The 16227-nt window shown below is 55.3% G+C and overlaps 1 protein-coding gene across 3 annotated transcripts in view; it reads left to right on the forward strand.

Moving 5' to 3' along the window:
• SLC66A2 (solute carrier family 66 member 2) overlaps positions 1 to 16012 on the forward strand; it is a 46803-nt gene extending 30791 nt beyond the window's left edge. For 2 of the 3 annotated variants that reach the window (XM_032602403.1, XM_032602404.1), the window contains 2 exons: positions 2796 to 3012; positions 14292 to 16012. In XM_032602403.1, coding sequence (XP_032458294.1) covers positions 2796 to 3012; positions 14292 to 14499 — 425 coding nt within the window. In that variant the 3' untranslated portion in view covers positions 14500 to 16012. The remainder of the gene's footprint in view (positions 1 to 2795; positions 3013 to 14291) is intronic. The other variant, XM_032602405.1, reaches the window with a different exon arrangement.
• Positions 16013 to 16227: the final 215 nt, after the last annotated feature.

A 16227-nucleotide genomic window follows, 5' to 3' on the forward strand; every position in this document is an offset into this window, starting at 1 on the left:
GATATTGGACATCTTTTCATGTACCTGTCGCCCACTTGTATGTCTTCTTTGGAAAAACGTTTATTCAATTCCTCTGTCCACTTTTTTATTTTTTAATTTATTCATTCATTCATTTATTTTTGGCTGTGTTGGGTCTCCGTTGCTGTGCGGGCTTTCTCTAGTTGCGGCGAGCGGGGCTACTCTTTGTTGCAGTGCACGGTATTCTCATCGCGGTGGCTTCTTTTGTTGTGGAGCACGGGCTCTAGCACACAGGCTTCAGTAGTTGTGGCTCGCAAGCTCTAGAGCGCAGCCTCGGTAGTTGTGGCGCACGGGCTTCAGTAGTTGTGGCTCGCGGGCTCTAGAGCACAGGCTCGGTAGTTGTGGCACATGGGCTTAGTTGCTCCATGGCATGTGGGATCTTCCCGCACCAGGGCTTGAACCCGTATCCCCTGTACTGGCAGGCAGATTCCCAACGACTGCGCCACCAGGGAAGTCCCATTCTGCCCGTTGTTAATGGGGCTGTTTGTTTTTGGATGTTGAGTGGTCTGGTTCTGTATATATTTTGGATATTAACCCCTCATAAGATAGGAAATATTTCCTCCCATTCCATAGTTTGCCTTTTTGTGTTGCTGATTGTTTCTTCTGCTCCGCAGAAGCTTTTTCTTTGTTTCTTTTTCCATTAAATTTTTAAAGGTTGCCCTCCATTTACAAAGTATTGGCTATATTCCCTGTGTTGTACAGTATATCCCTGTAGCTGATCTTACACCCAGTAGTTTGTACCTTGCACCCTCCCACCCCTGTATTGGACGCACCCCCCCCCCACCGTAACTACTAGTTTGGTTCTTTATATCTATGAGTTGCAGAGGCTTTTTAGTTTGATGTAATTCCACTTGTTTATTTTTGCTTTTGTTGCTTGTGCTTTTGGAATCATATCCAAAAAATCGTTGCCAAGACCCATATCAAGGAGCTTTTTGCCTAGAAGCACAGAAGTTTAACATTTTGATGTAGTCCAATTTATCTGTTTTTGCATTCGTTGCCTGTGCTTTTGGTGTATCTAAGAAATCACTAACAAACTCAGTGTCATGATGCTTTCTCCCTGTATTTTCTTCTAAGAGTTTTCTAGTTTTATCTAGTATGTTTAGTCTTTGGTCCATTTTGAGTTAATTTTTGCACATGAAGGTAGGGGCCCAACCTCGGTCTCTTCTCAGAAACTTATTGACACGGGTTTTCTGGTAGTCATTTGCCAACTGGCTTGCTCCCCGAGAACCTAAGATAGAAAGGCTTCCGATCGATTGACCACAGACCCCGCTTTCTGAAGTCCCCACACACTCACCTGCTGTCCTTGGCCGTCCCTGTCCTGCCCGAGCTCTCAGCCCTGGCCGTGTTCTCCCTGCTCCTCGGGCACAAAGACAGGACCTAATTCGGCAGGCCTGCGCGTCCTGCCCTGCCACACCCTCTCGGGCCCTCTGTCTGGGATGCCTGCGTGTGGGCCCGCTGTTCCGTGTCCTGCGCCCACACACACAGGGCCACACACTGTAGCCGGGGCCTCTTCAGGGAGCAGCCAGGCTCAGGACCCTGAGGTCCTCGGGGAGGGGACCTCAGTGCCACAGGCCGTGTTCATTCCGCCTCTGGCGCCCCTGCCTGCCCTCCCCCTTCCCAGCTCCGATGCCCACAGTGTCCTCACGTGGGGTTAGGTAGTGGGAGACCTGGATGTGGGGGACAGGGCGTGTGGTGCAGCCTGGACCCTCCCCCACGGCACCTCCCGGCCCCCTGGACGGCCGACTCCTGGTGGCCTCGCCCGTGCTGGCAGCCCTTGCTGGGCCTTTTCCCGAAGGGGTGCTGGGCTCTGGACCTTACCAGTCTAAGGACGGGGTCAGGCTCGGCACGTCACGCCCTCCCCGACTCCCTCCGTGTTTATCCCCATTCCCTGACCTTCCCGGCCACCACGTCTGTGCCCAGGACCCCCGCGTGTCTCTGCCCGAGCCCAGGAAGCTCGTGTGAACTGCTCATTTGTGTGAGTGCTTGTGAACTTGGTGTCGGCAGGACACGCCTGTGCGGCAAATGATAACATCGTACCAGCTGAGTGTGTGGTGATGTCGTACATTTTTACTGGGCCCTTATTAACCCTTATTATGGGCTGGGTACTTTTGAGATTCATAAGATTAACTCATTTAACCAATAAAACAACCCTAGGAGGTAGGAACTATTGTTCCTCTATTACATCTGAGGAAATGGAGAAACAAAATTAATCCAAAGTTGCAGAGGGAAGGAATGGGGATTCTAACCAGGAGAGAGGTTCCAGAGGCTCTGGACCAGCCCGCAGTACACTATCAGACTATTTAGGAAGAATTTAAGGATTTAGTGTCTTTTATGTGGAGCTAATATCTGTATCAAGGCTCCTTCAGAAATGCCGTAATGGAGGCAGATGGAGCCCACAGTTTACGTCCTCCTCTCACTGACCTCGACCTCCCCACTCGGTCCTATCCTCCCCGCACTGACCTTGACCTCCTCACTCGGTCCCGTCCTCCCCACACTGACCTTGGCCTCCTCACTCGGTCCGTCCTCCTCTCACTGACCTCGACCTCCCCACTCGGGTCCTATCCTCCCCCACTGACCTTGACCTCCTCACTCGGTCCCGTCCTCCCACACTGACCTTGACCTCCTCACTCGGTCCCGTCCTTCCCACACTGACCTTGGCCTCCTCACTCGGTCCCGCTCTCCCCACACTGACCTTGGCCTCCTCACTCGGTCCTGTCCTCCCCAACACTGACCTTGACCTGCACACCTCATTCACGTTTCTCTCCCTTTTGCCCTAGACTTCGACCCCCAGCACTTTTGGCACTGGAACAGCTTTGGGGACTACGTGCAGTGTGTCCTGGCCTTCACCTGTGTGGCGGGCTGTGTCACCTACCTGTCCATCGACTCGGCCCTTTTCGTGGAGAGCCTGGGCTTCCTGGCCGTGCTGACCGAGGCCATGCTGGGCATGCCGCAGCTCTGCCGCAACCACCGCCACCAGTCCACGGAGGGCATGAGGTAGGGGCACGGCAGGGACCTGTGTGCAGATCTCTGCTTCACTTTCAGTTCTGCTGGGAAGCTACCAGTTCAAGAGCAGCTTCGGGCTAGGACGCTGGTCTTCTGACCTCTTGATGTACAAGCAGGTGTGTTCCTGTGCGACAGGTGAGGGGAAGCCGAGACCCTCCCGTGAAGCAGCTCACTGCGGGCCACGGACGGGAGGCGGGGTCCGCAGATGTCTCCTGAAGGCAGAAGGTTCAAGCCCTTTAATGTAGGAAACGACGCGGCAGCCTCCTCCCCCTTAGCACGAGAGGTCTCAGGTGCTCCCCGCCTCCCTCAGGCACAGTTCCATTTATGAGAACATCAGAAAGCAAAAAACGCTTAGGAATTAACTTAACCAAGGAGGTGGAAGACCTGTACAGTGAAGCAACTACGGTGAGATGCCACCTCTCACCCGTTTGGATGGTGACTGTCAGAAAAACAGAACAGCAAGTGTTGGTAAAGGATGTGCAAAGATTGGAATTCTTGTGTTCTGTTGGTGGGAATGCAAAGTGGTCCAGCTGCTGTGGAAAGCAATATGGCATTTCCTCAAAAGATTACAAACAGAATTACAATGTGACCCAGCAATTCTACTTCTGGGCATATAACCAAGAGAATTGAAAGCAGGGTCTTGAAGAGATATTGTACACCCATGTTCATAACATAATAGCATTATTCATAACAGATAAAACATGGAAGCAACCCAAGTGTCCATCAGTGGATGAATAGATAAACAAAATGTGGTCTGTCCGTACAATGGAATATTACTCAGTCTTAACAGGAAGGAAGTTTTGACACAGGTTACTTCATGGAATCGTGAGGACACGATGCTCAGTCACAAAAGGACGGATACTGTATGCTTCCACTTATACGAGGGACTGAGGGCCATCAGATTCATAGACACAAAGTCGAATGGTGGTTGCCAGGGGCTAGGAAGAGGGGAGAATGGGGAGTTATTGTTTAATGAGTATTCATCTGTGGTGTTTTTGAGTGGGTATCTCTCTGTATAGATTTTTTTAGTGAAGTGTAAAAACTCTACCTCCCTTATGATATTTTTAATGTAGTATATTTTATAGATGTGATGTTTCCCTCCACTTATAATTTTCTTAAATATTTCCTCTCTTCGTATTTAGAACCACATCAGATAACATTACAATTTTTGCTTCAATCAGCATAATGCACAAAACTGAAGAGGATAGGAATGTCTATTGTTTTACCCTTATTTTTCCTTATGATGTTCTTCCTTCCTTCCTGCTGTTGCAAGATGCCTTCTTTCCTTGTTTTCGTTTTTGTTTTTGTTTTTGTTTCCTGTTTTGAGAAACTCCTGTAACTAGCCTTTAAGGGTATTTCAGGTGGTGGCAGATTTTTTTACTTTTCCTTCACCTGAGAATGTCTTGATATCCCTTTCATCTCTGAAGGACGTTTTTGCTGATATAGGTTGAACTAGGTTGATAGTTCATTTCTTTTAGCCCTTCCTTCTGGCCTCTTTGGCTTCTGAGGAGAAACCCACTGTGATGTTTGTTTCCTCTGTAAGTAAGGTGTTATTTTGCTCTAGCTGCTTTTGAGATTTGTGTTTTTGGTCTTTGGTTTTCAGAAGTTTGACTGTGTCTTGGTGTGGATCTGTCCTGTTTGGGATTCACTCAGCTTCTTGAATCCCTAGGTTATACTTCCTGCTAATTTGGGGAAGTTTTCAGCTGTTATGTCTTTGAGTACTTTTTCAGTCCTGCCCTTTACCCCTCTTCTCTAGGACTCTGATGATGTGGAGTGTTAGGTCATTTGCTATGATTCTTTTGTTAAGATCATTTCTTTTTTTGTTATGGTTCACTGGATCTTTCCGGTGTTCCAGCCACTGTGCTCTGAGAGCCCATTTACTGACTGTTTCCTTGGTTATTGTATTTTTCGATACAGTAAAACTTACATTTGGTTCTTCTTTACATATTTGTTTCTTTTGTGAAGCTTTTTGTTCTTTGCTGAGACTCTCTTTTTTCGTTTGTTTCAAGCATATTCATAATTGCTCACTGAAGCAGTTTTAAAGTGGCTGTTTGAAAATCTTTGCTTTTTCTCACTGTTTTGGCATCTAAACACTGTCTTTTTAAAATTTTGTTTGAGATCTTTTTGGTTCTTGATATGACAGATGATTTCCAGTTTAAACCTGGACATTTCCACGTTATTTATAAGACTCTGTGTCTTACTTAGACCTTTGGTTTTAGCTGGCTTTCTTGACACTTCCCTGGCGGTGGGATTGGGACGCCTGGCAGGAGTAAACGTCTAGGATTTCCACCCTTCTCTGCTATCACGGGTGGTGGGGGGGGCTGCCTTTTTTTCTGTTTTGTTTGGAGTAGAGCAGTTACTGGCTAAAGTTGCCTATTCTGCCAGGCTGCACCCTTCCTGGTCTTTTGCACAGAGAACAGCCTGTTCCTGGGGCCTCCTGGCATTTCCTGCTTCTTCAGCTCCAAGTCTGGCGTTCCTGTGGCCTTTTCCCCACCTTTGAGAGTCTTGTGTTTCTGCGTAATGTCCAGGGTGTATAGGGGAGGAACAGGGGGACGATTCTGTCTTCCAAGAAGCTGAAGTTGGTGTCACACCTGATTTTAACTAACCCTTTGTTTTTGTGTGCGATCCTCTTATCTTGGGTACGGGACACATGACTGCAGCTGTCTTTTAGGCTGACCTTCTAAACCTCCTTTTATTTGACCACCGTCTCCATGTTTCTCCAGAATTATCCTTGCCATCTGACAGTGATGCGCAGATGTTTTAATTTGCCCAGCTCATCTACTTGACTGACGGCCTTGAAGGCAAGAACTGTATCCCGTTTCTTTCTTTCCCCAACATCTGACAATGTGCTTGGAAAATTACAGCAGTTCAGTTCAGTAAATATTTATTGAATGAACTCATGAAGGACTAAAATAGTTGATTCTCGAAATCACTTTCGGGAAAGTGACAACACTTGGGGAAGCAGGCATGAATGTGGAAGATTTACCAGTGTGGGTACCTAGCTGATCGGGCTAATTCTTGGAGAATCTGTGCACAACAGCAAAAGTTGCAGAAGGCCCCAGTGGGAATTGTCCCTGGTGGGGCTGCGGTGACTCAGCCAGCAAAGGCAGTGTCGGAAAGACGCCAGGCCGGACCGTGCAGGTCTGTGCCGCTCTGCGGGAGCGCGGCCGTGGGCGTGGCCGTGGCCGTCCCCCTTCCTGTCTCAGGGTGACCTCGGGAGTGACGGGATGCGCAGAAGGCCCTGGTACCTGGGGCGTTGGACCTGAAAGGAGGAAGCCCGGGTCGTGCACGTGCTCCTGAGGTTCTGACTTTAGGGCGGAAAGGATGCGTGTGGTCGTCAGCCTTTGGTGACCGCAGCCCCTCTCCCCCAGTGCCCTCCCCCCCACAGACCACCCGCCTGCCTGGTGGCACCGGGTAAAGGAGACAGAAGGCAAAGGCGGAAGGGAAGGGAAGGAGACTGCGGTCAGTGCTGCGAGCAGGTCGCGAGAAGGCCCGGCTGCGCGGGGACGAAGACCCGCTTCATGCCAGCCGGCGGGGCCCGAGCAGGGCCCGGAGCCAGTGGGGGGGGGCAGTCTCTGTCACGGACATGGGCACGGGCCGCTAATTCAATCAGCTTGGAGTGCAGGGTCCTCTCGAGAGCCCCACTCATCCTCGTTAAGAAGACTAACCTAATCGTGGGCCCTGCCGCTTCGGAGCCGGGCTCTGGGTGGAGGTGCAATTAGGTTAGGGGCCTGTTCAGTGTTGCTGTCGTGGCGGGGCTCCATGGGTGGGTCTGCAGGGCCAGGCCGCTGGGGCCCAGCTGGGCCCCGAGCTGAGGCTCTGCTCTCTGCATGTGGTGTGGGGTGGCATGTCCTGCAGGTGGCCGGAAGTGATGGGAGGGTCACAGGTTCTCTGCTCAGCTGGAGTTAACAGAGAGGTGACCTTGCTCTGTGTGTATCTAAAGGGCCAACACCCTTTTTCTTAGCGGTGAGCACACACTGAGTGCTGAGAGAGAGAGTGAGTGCGGGGCTGGAGCCTGGTTACAGTTCTGTTTCCTGTAAAGTTTGTGCTTCTTCGAAGAAGTCTGTGTAAGAGGAACTCTAAGGTAAAGGAATTTTCACGCCGTGACGGATTAAACCTGAAGCAGGTGCGTCAACGGTGCAACGCAGGCACAGGCCTCTCCCAGCACAGCTCACAGGCACCCGGGCCTCCGCGCGTCCCTCTTCTGGGTCTTCCCTCAGCCCCACCGCGGTCTCTGCTCCATCCCTGCCAGGCTCCGTTTTGTCACTTTGTCCCCAGGGTGGGGCCTTCTTTCCTTGCTCAGTGACGTGTCTTCAGAACAGCTTGGCTGTCACACGTCAATAAATCCGACTCCACGATCCTGAAAATGAGACTCTTAGGTATCCCTGTGCAGGTCGGGCTGGTCTGACCTGCATCTGACCCTTCCCTCGTCCCCAGGGCCAGCACGATGCCACCCATGTGTTCAGGGAGCCTGGATGCCCGCTCGAGCCTGAGCTGTGGCGAGCGTGGTTGCCCCCGCGTGTCCAGCCTGTCACGTTGTAGCCTGGTTCCTACGGGGTGGATCGCGGGCTCCTGGGTGGGGCGAGGAGGGTGGGGCTGTGAGGAAAGCGCCACTCGCGCTCTCCACATCCCGGCCTGGAAGAGAGAGGCTGGGGCTCCCTGTGTGCACTCAGCCCAGCACTTGCCCCGACACGGGACCCTCCGGCCGGCTGCGTGGTCAGCCCCCCTCGGCGTGGACACCGGAGCGTCCCGAGGTTGGTTGCTCCCGTCCCAAGCAGAGGACCAGAGGCCTTCCTCCCTCTCCTGCACCCGGGCCCGGACGCAGGACTTGGTCTCAGGGCTGCCTCTGCCCCTCGTCCCCACTTCCAGCAGCGCCGCCCTGCGCGGCCTGACCCAGCACCCTCAGGCGTCCATCCAGGGAGCCCGCCGGGAGGGCTGCTTCATCCCCGACCTGCTCTATGACGGAGAAGCCCCTGGACCCGCTGGGACCTGGGATTCTCAGAGCCTGTGGTCAGGGCCACCACAGACCTGCTGCAGGACGCTCAGCCTCAACTTGCTTCAGACAGAAGACCGTCAGGAGGTGTGAGAAGGGAAGCGGCTGTGAGGTCCTATCCGGGGGCCAACTCCGTCTCCTGCGGACCCACGGACGCCTTTAGAGGGTGTGAGCCCACGCGCACAGGTGTGCACACACGCGCACACGCAGATTCTCTGACACACATGCACATATGCTCACGCACACACATGCACACATTTTCACACACGTACATTTCTTGGAGGAAATGCAAGAGATACTTGATGATTTCCCTTTACAAGATGTTAAGTGACTGTTCTAATGAACCAGTAATAGAAAGTGCCGTCGCTTTTGAAATCATGTTACTAATTAGTGCAGAAGTTCCCTCCTCCTTCCTCCGCGTTCTGCCGGATCGGAAGATGTTCCCCAACAAGTAATTACGGGAGAGCCTGGGGGCGGGTGGGACTGGAAGAGGAGGCCAGCTGTGGAGAAAACCATCCGGGGAACCGGTTACGATTGAGGAGGGGGAGGGGCAGGCGGGAAGCCCGGGGGCGAGCAGGGGCCACGAGAGGAGGTCGTGTGTACGCGCGTGCGTGTGTGCGTGCGCGGCCCCCCGTGGTGTGGTGGGGATGCCCCAGCCCGCTGCCTTTGTCCCAGCGGGGACAACTTCCTGCCTTGACAGGAAGCGTCCGGGAAGTGTCCACCTGGTCCGGCTCCGGCGTTGCCCTTGAACCTGGAGCTGGGCGCCTGGAGCCTTGCCTTGGCTGCTCGGGAATCAGGGCGGCGTCTCCCTCGGGGGCTGCACGTACGTCACTTCTCAGCCCCCCACTCATCTTCCTCTGTCGTCCTTGACACGTAATCAGCCCACAGTGGTGTGAGCGGAGAATGCCGTGCACGTGGTAACAGCGCACGCCTGGGCTCCCACACACGCTTCTCCGCCACAGTACACGCACGCACACGCCACACCCAGGGTCCAGTCGGTGGACGAGGAGGGCTGGAATTACAATTCAGCAAAAGCCCTGGAACTTAAAGAAAAAAAAAAAACTGCATTGAGATGTAACCTACCCACCATCGCCATTTAAAGTGCGCAAGTCAGTGGATTTTAGGACTACCACAGAGCTGTTGCAGCCGTCACCCAGTCTAATTTTTAGGGCATTTTCGTCACCCAGGAAGCAGCCTCATACCCGTCAGTACTCCCCATCGCCCCCACCCTCGCTGCCAGGCCTGGGCAACCACTGGTCTGCTTTCTGTCTCTGCGGCTCTGTGCTCGGGGCACGTCATGTAAATGGAATCAGGCGATGCGAGGTCCTTCGCTGCGTTCACTCTGCATGATGTTCCCAAGGTCCGTCCACGTACGATCTGGCAGTGTCCATCTTTTCTAAGGTTGAATAATATTTCAGTGTACGGACAGATCAAGTTTTGCTTATGTCTTCTTCAGCTGGTAGACATTTGGGTTCGACATCTGTTTTTGGCTGTTCTGAACAGTGCTTCTGTGAACATTTGTGTACCGGTTTTCGCGTGGACGTATGCTTTCCTTTGTCTTGGAATACACCTAGCAGTGGAATTGCTGAGTTGGTGGCTGCACTATTTTCCGTTCCCACCAGGGGTGTTCGGGGGTTCTGGCTTCTCCACACCCTCACCAACGCTTGTTACCCTCTGACCCCTTGATTGTAGCCATCCTCGTGGGTGTGAAGTGGGATCTCCTGTGGCTTTGATTTGCGTTTCTCTGGTGACTAATGACATCAAACACCTTTTCCTGTGATTATTGGCCATTTATGTGTCTTCTTTAGAGAAAGGTCTATCCAGATTCTTTGCCCATTTAAAAATTTGGTTAGCTGCCTTTCTTTATTGATTTGTAGAGATCTTTAACTGCTCTTGCCAGGTATATGATTTGCAAATATCTTCTCCCAGTGTGTGCTGTCTTTTCACGTTGCAGCGCAATGGATTTGACTTGGATGGAGTCCAATGTATCATTTTAAAAACTGCTATGCTTTGGATGTCACACCCAAGAGACCACTGTTTCTTGTGACCCACGGTCACAAAGACCTACTCCTGTGGGATGTGTTCTGGGTAGGGTTTGAATTTCGGGGAGCTTTGGATAGGCGGACAGGAGGGTAGGTGTGGCCCGGGCCGGGAGGTGGGAATGAGGCGCGGCCGGGGAGGTGTGTGGGCTGCTGGCGGGGCCGGGGTAGGCGCAGGGGTGAGGCTCTCACCTCGTGGACACTGGCCGGGCGGAGGCTTTCTGGACGGCCGGATGGGGCGAGGATGAGGTGAGAGGTATTTTAGGAATAGTCATCTGCCTGCTCACTTGGAGAGGAAACATGCTGGAGCCAAGAATGAGGTACCGGGGGCCCGGATTAAAATAGCAGGAGGGCGGGGAGGGCCAGGTATTTGAGGCAGCAGCTTGGGGTGGGGCCCGGTGTGAGGGGGGACCTAGAAAAAGGAATCCAGCTTCCCGGCGCCCCCTGAGCTGGAGGAATGCAGCCTGGGGACAGTCTCCCCTCCCACCCAGACCGGCTTCTGCAAGGTTCCGAGCCCTGCGCCCCCCACATCACTGGAGCCCTGGGCCAGCTGAGCCCTCTGTCGAGGAGGGGTCTTCCTGGAGACCCAGCCGTGCGCAGCACGCGAGCTCCGGACGTGGTGTCCACGAGGACGTCCCTGGCCTGCTGGCCAGTGGTAGCCAAGCCTCGGGGCTCGCCCCACCCAGTAGCTGTTGAGGGTAAAGGATGACCTAACACCCGTGTGGGGAGAATGGGCCTGGGCTCGGCACACGTCCACAGGGCACCGCAGGGTCTGGGGTGACCAGAGGGTGCGAGGCACGAGCTTGTATGTCCAGAGCGCCCTGCACGAGGGCTCACATCGCTCAGGCTGGCACTGGTCTGCTTAGACGGGCCGGGAGCAGCTTGATTAATATTTGCCCCGAGCCCTCGACACGTGGGGCTGGTGGTGGGGCCTGTCGGATTCCTGCCCCCGGGGCGAGAGCTGACTGTGGGCCGGGCCCGGGGAGGCGCCTGGGCAGCTAAAAATGTTCGTGTGCGCCAGGCAGGGCCCAGCTCTCTGCAGTTACCTCACGTCTCCACTTGTGGGGGCAAGGTGCACCTGTGCCTCCAGGGCCCAGAGGGACACCAGCCCGGGACAGGCTCCAGCTGTGCCTTCTGCCGCCCCCTCCCCAGCCCTTCCCACAGTGTAAGGCACTCGCTGTGTGCCCTTGGGCAAGCCACCTGACTTCTCTATGCCTCAGCCTCTCCTCCATAAAAGGGGCCGCACAGGCCACTCCGTGTTGTTTGTTTTTTGGGGGGGGGGGGGTCTTTGGATCTCCTATTAAGTTCGGGTACCTCTGGGGGAGACTGTGCCTCAGCTCTTAATTCTGTAAAATGGAACTAGACTCATTTATGACTCGTTGGTTCTCTTCCTGTCTTCGTGGCCTTTTGCAGAAATAGCGGTTGCTTGTCAGAGCTTCTCCTTGAAATGCTTGCTCTGTGGGTGTGGGTTTTCCTTTGAAATGGAGGTGCTCCGAGCTGTGGAAAGCTGTGAGCAGCCTCGCTGGCAGGCCGGGCATCTCTGTAGCTCAGATGGGTGGCTCTGGTCTGCCCAGGTGCCCGCAGCCTCCTGATGCCACCCGGCCACACTGGTGCCCAGTCCCCCCGCGCACACCGCTCCCACCACAGCTGTCACTCTGGTGCGTTTCTCCACCGTGTCATGTGCATCTCCCTCCCGCCCAGCCTCTGCAATCCCCCCGGGGTTCTACGTGTGCAGGTTGACCCGAGCTGCTGCTGGGCAGCCCCTGTGCTCCCACCCGCTGCTCTTTCCAGATACCGCTGTGGGCGGCCCCTGTCCAGTCCCCTGTGTCCCCGAACCGTGATGCAGAGTCACCCATGGGCCATTTTTCACACCACTGATTCACTAAAATTCCGAGTTGGTGCACCAGAGCAGGACAGAATCCAGACGGAGAGACAGGCACAACTTTGCAGCGACAGACGCCACGTAGAAGAGATGACAGCAGTGAGCATTCTCCCTGCTGCTCCTCAGCCATCGTCCAGGGTCTACTAGGTCAGGTGTCCACAGGGACCAGTCAGCGAAGGCCAGCAAAACTTGGGACGGGGCACAGGGTGGCCAGTGATGGAATGCTACTAATCTCAGATCTTTTCCATGAAGGGCCCGTCTTTCCCCTTGGGTGCAGTTACAAATCTGGACAGGACGGATGGGGCAGCTCTGGGTGCTGGAGCAGACGGATTGACGTTTTGTTTTTTCACATCTGCCAGCCTGGACTCCAGCACAGCCCCAAGTCCAGAACGGTGTGCTGGGTAGAAAGCTCCGAGAGAAGCCTCTCTGCCTGGTCTGAGGGGCAGGAAGGGCTCTCCTCCAGGACCTGCGGGGCAGACCACCACCCAAGTCCCCGCCTGGCCACCGAGGGCTGCCCACACAGTGCAGATACGAATAGCTTCGCAGTGCTTTTGAAAACTGAGCTGAAATTGAGCCGTAGCCCCTGAAAACCACCCAGAACTTGCAGCGTGAACTCAATTTAACCGCGTCGGTTCCCTGGTAGAACATAAAACACGACGTTCTCCACAGGACTGAAGCAAGACAGTCTCCTTACGGAACGTTAAAAACGTCTAGGATATAAACCCAAGTTACTCACCACGAAGAATAGGAAGATCTCAGCAACTCTCAAAAGACAATCAACAGACAACAAAGAATCGAGAAACAGTCAACTAAGGTGACACAGATACTGGAATTATCAGATTTTCAAGGCACTAGTGTGACTGTGCTCTAAAGGGCAACAGCAGACGCTCTTTAAATCAGTGCAAAGACAGACCATCTCAGGAGAGAAATAAAAGCTGTAAGAAAAGCCAGCTCGACGTTTTTAACTTGAAAAATACAGTAGCTAAATAAAAACTACACTTCAGTAGTTCAGTGGTAGAATGGTGATGACAGAGGACGAATCAATGAACTTGAAGATCAATGAGAGTCTGAACAACAGAAAAAGTGAAAGTTTGAACGACAGAAAAAAAATCGGGGGAAAAAAAGAATAGACTCAGGGACAGCACCATGAAATCTAACATTCGTGTCACCTGAGACCACAGGAGAGGGGAAAGGCTGGTGCAGAAAAGAATGCTGGAGAAATAATGGTTGAAGACCTCCCAAATTTGATGCAAGATCAACGTACAGATTTAAGATATTCAGCAAGTCCCAAACGTGCATTACATCACAAACTGCTAAAAACCAAAGGCAAATAAATGTTGAGAGCCAGAGAAAAAGGACTGATGATATATAATAACCTGGATTTTTAAATGCAGAGTTAGTTATCAGCTAATTAAAAACAAAAGTCTTTAAACGCCATGTGGGTCAACACGACAAGCCAAGTGAGACGCACGGGACTGTTCAGGTGGGTGGGCCGGCCGCAGGGTCGACGGGAACCAACCTCCTGGGCCTCCCCGTGCCCTGAGTCATTCTCCTGATTAAGGATCATGGAAGCCTCCAGACGCTGTGGGTGCAGGTCAGGGGAGCTGTCCACTTCCTGTCCCGTGACGTGAGCGATAGACGACACGGGGCCGCTCTGTGCCACACGGACCGATCTCAGACTTTGGGAGTGGCACCGATGACCAGGAATGGAATCGCCCTCAGGCTGTCTTTTGAGTGCGGAGCCTGGCCTGGAGGGGATTCCCAGGAGAAGCCCGCATCACCCGGCTTTGCCCGGCAGCCTCTGGTTTCCTGCTCAGCACCCCTGGGTGCAGGTGTGGGGGGCAGAGGGCCGCCCCTCCCAGGCCAGTTCTCATGCTGCAGGGTCAGCCTGTGGGACGCGGCATGAGGAGGTGGCGGTCTTCCCTCTCCCATCTGAGGCCACAGCACGTCTCCCGAGGGACACACGCCTGATGTGCCTGCAGCCAGGAAGGATGGGACGTTTGTGAGGCGGTGTGGGCTCAGCCCCTGTGCCAGCCCCTCCCCTGCTCTGGAGAGCTGAGGCTGCTCCTGCCGAAGGGCCTTCCTGTCCTTGCGGCCATGCACGCGGTGGCTTCATGGCCAGGACAGGAGGGATGGGAGGGTGGGCCGAGGCCTGGCATGGCCCCTGGCCCCTGGGCTATGTCCCCTGGCCCCTGGATTAGGACCCCTGACCACTGGGTTATGTCTCCTGACCCTGGGTTATGTCCCCTAACCACTGGGTTATGTCCCCTGACCCCTAGATTTTGGCCCCTGACCCCTGGATTATGTCCCCCGGCCCCGGGGTCGTGACCCCCGACCACCGTTCATGTCTCCACAGCATCAAGATGGTCCTCATGTGGACGAGCGGCGACACCTTCAAGACGGCCTACTTCCTGCTGAACGGCGCGCCCCTGCAGTTCTCAGTGTGCGGGCTGCTGCAGGTGCTGGTGGACCTGGCCATCCTGGGGCAGGCCTACGTGTTCACCCGCCACCCCCTAAAGCCGGCCCCCCACGCAGCGCACCCCGCCAGCGCCAAGGCCCTCTGAGGCAGCCGGGAGGATGAGGATGTGGGACCACGGGCCGTGGGCTCCGGCCAGGCCACCTGTCCTCCCCGAGTGGGGCAGGTGGGTGCTGCGGCCCCGAGACAGGGTCCCAGCCGTCGGGTCTTGCTCAGCTTCTGTGGCTCTCGGGGGGTGATGGGGGCCTGGGTGCCGACATGGTGCTCTGTTATCTAGGACTCGTGTGAGCAGGTTCTCCCCCCAGGCTGGCGCTGTTCTCAAAGTGACGGAAAAGCAGGTCTCCTCTCCCACTTTGGCTCAAAATACTGCTGGCTGCAGCCTGGGTCATGTTCACATACCAGGAGGAGGCCACCCTGGGCCCTGCAGGACCGAGGACCTCAGGAAACCTCCACATCTCAGCCCCCGTGGCCTCGACGTGGCCGAGGGGGCCTGCAGCTGGGCTGGGGAGCCCCAAGATGGGAGAGACGGGGGGCAGGAGTGAGAAATGGCACCAGGAGAGCCCAGGTCCCAGCCCACGGAGCCCGCAGCCTCAGACTGGCTGGGGGTGACTCACGGCAGGGTTCGGGCCCGGGACACGTGGGGGTGAGGTACCGAAGCATTGCGGGGCTCTGGTTGCGCAACCCCAGGTAGGCGCCTTTCCAGGGCCCCCGGTAGCCTCGCTGCTCTGCCGGCCCCTCCTGGGCAGGCTGCTGTGGACCCACCATCTCCAGCCGGGCTCTGGCCAGTGTGAGCCCCGAGGTGTTGGGAGCGGGGCCTGGGTTCTCTGTGGGTGCTGGGGCGTGGCGGGTGCAGCAGCCCCTGGGGCTGCCTGGGAAGGCCGAGGGCCCGGGCCTGGGGCCGGGCAGACCCACTGGCCGTCGCCACGGCGGGCTACGGCACAGGCATCCCTTTCCTCTGGGAACCGTGTGCTTGCGGACATGGCCTTAGGCGTCTGTCTTCCAGGCCTGGAGCTGCCTGCGGGTCAGGGCAGGGGACAGCGAGGCAGGTGTCCCCCACGCTGTGCGGGGCATCCCTGCCGCCACCCTCCTCCCGTGCAGCCCTCCGCATCGGCTGTGCCTGGTGGTGGTGGGGTGCTGGTCTGACACTGGTCCCCCTTCGGTTTACACGAGCATCTCAGCCGTGCCCAGCGGCCCTGCTCCAACTCCGGGCCCCGCAGGGCAAGTGTTCAGATGCTTCCACAAGGCTCCCGCAGGCGCTTTTCCTTCCCCCAGGCAGAGGGGTGGCTCTGTAGTGTCCACGGCCCTGGGGCTGGTGCCAAAGCTGCAGCGTCTGCTATGGCCAGTGGAAGGCGTGCGGAGCCGTTTCCTCCTCCTGAGTTTTCCTCAAAAACTCCTGAATGTTTGAGGATCCTGCTTAGTTCTCTGGCCTGCAAGATGCTTTGAAAACGTTTACTTTTTAAAAATGAAAGGAGATGTCTGTAGCAGTCATTGCCTCCAAATTGAAACATTACCAGTTGCAGGGGTGACCTACATGCCACGTGTGGGAGCACTGCTGATTCTGTCAGGGTGGCTTTAATTCAATAAACTGCTCGTGGATCCAGCGTGGCCTTGTGAGTGGAGTCGGAGTGGGGGGTCCAGGGCAGAATAAAGGACCGGTCTCGTCCTCATTCACCTCAGGGGACCCCAGGGAAGGGCTGGGCCAGCGTCTCCTCCTTGGGGGACAGTTGTGGCCCCTGTGAGACCGGGGCTGCTCCCTCAGGTCCCCCGGGGACAGTGAGCGTCCTGTGCCAGCAGGGCCAGGCGGGGGGAGGTGGTG

The sequence above is a fragment of the Phocoena sinus genome, chromosome 14, assembly GCF_008692025.1.
Source record: "Phocoena sinus isolate mPhoSin1 chromosome 14, mPhoSin1.pri, whole genome shotgun sequence".
Classification (NCBI taxonomy): Eukaryota; Metazoa; Chordata; class Mammalia; order Artiodactyla; family Phocoenidae; genus Phocoena; species Phocoena sinus.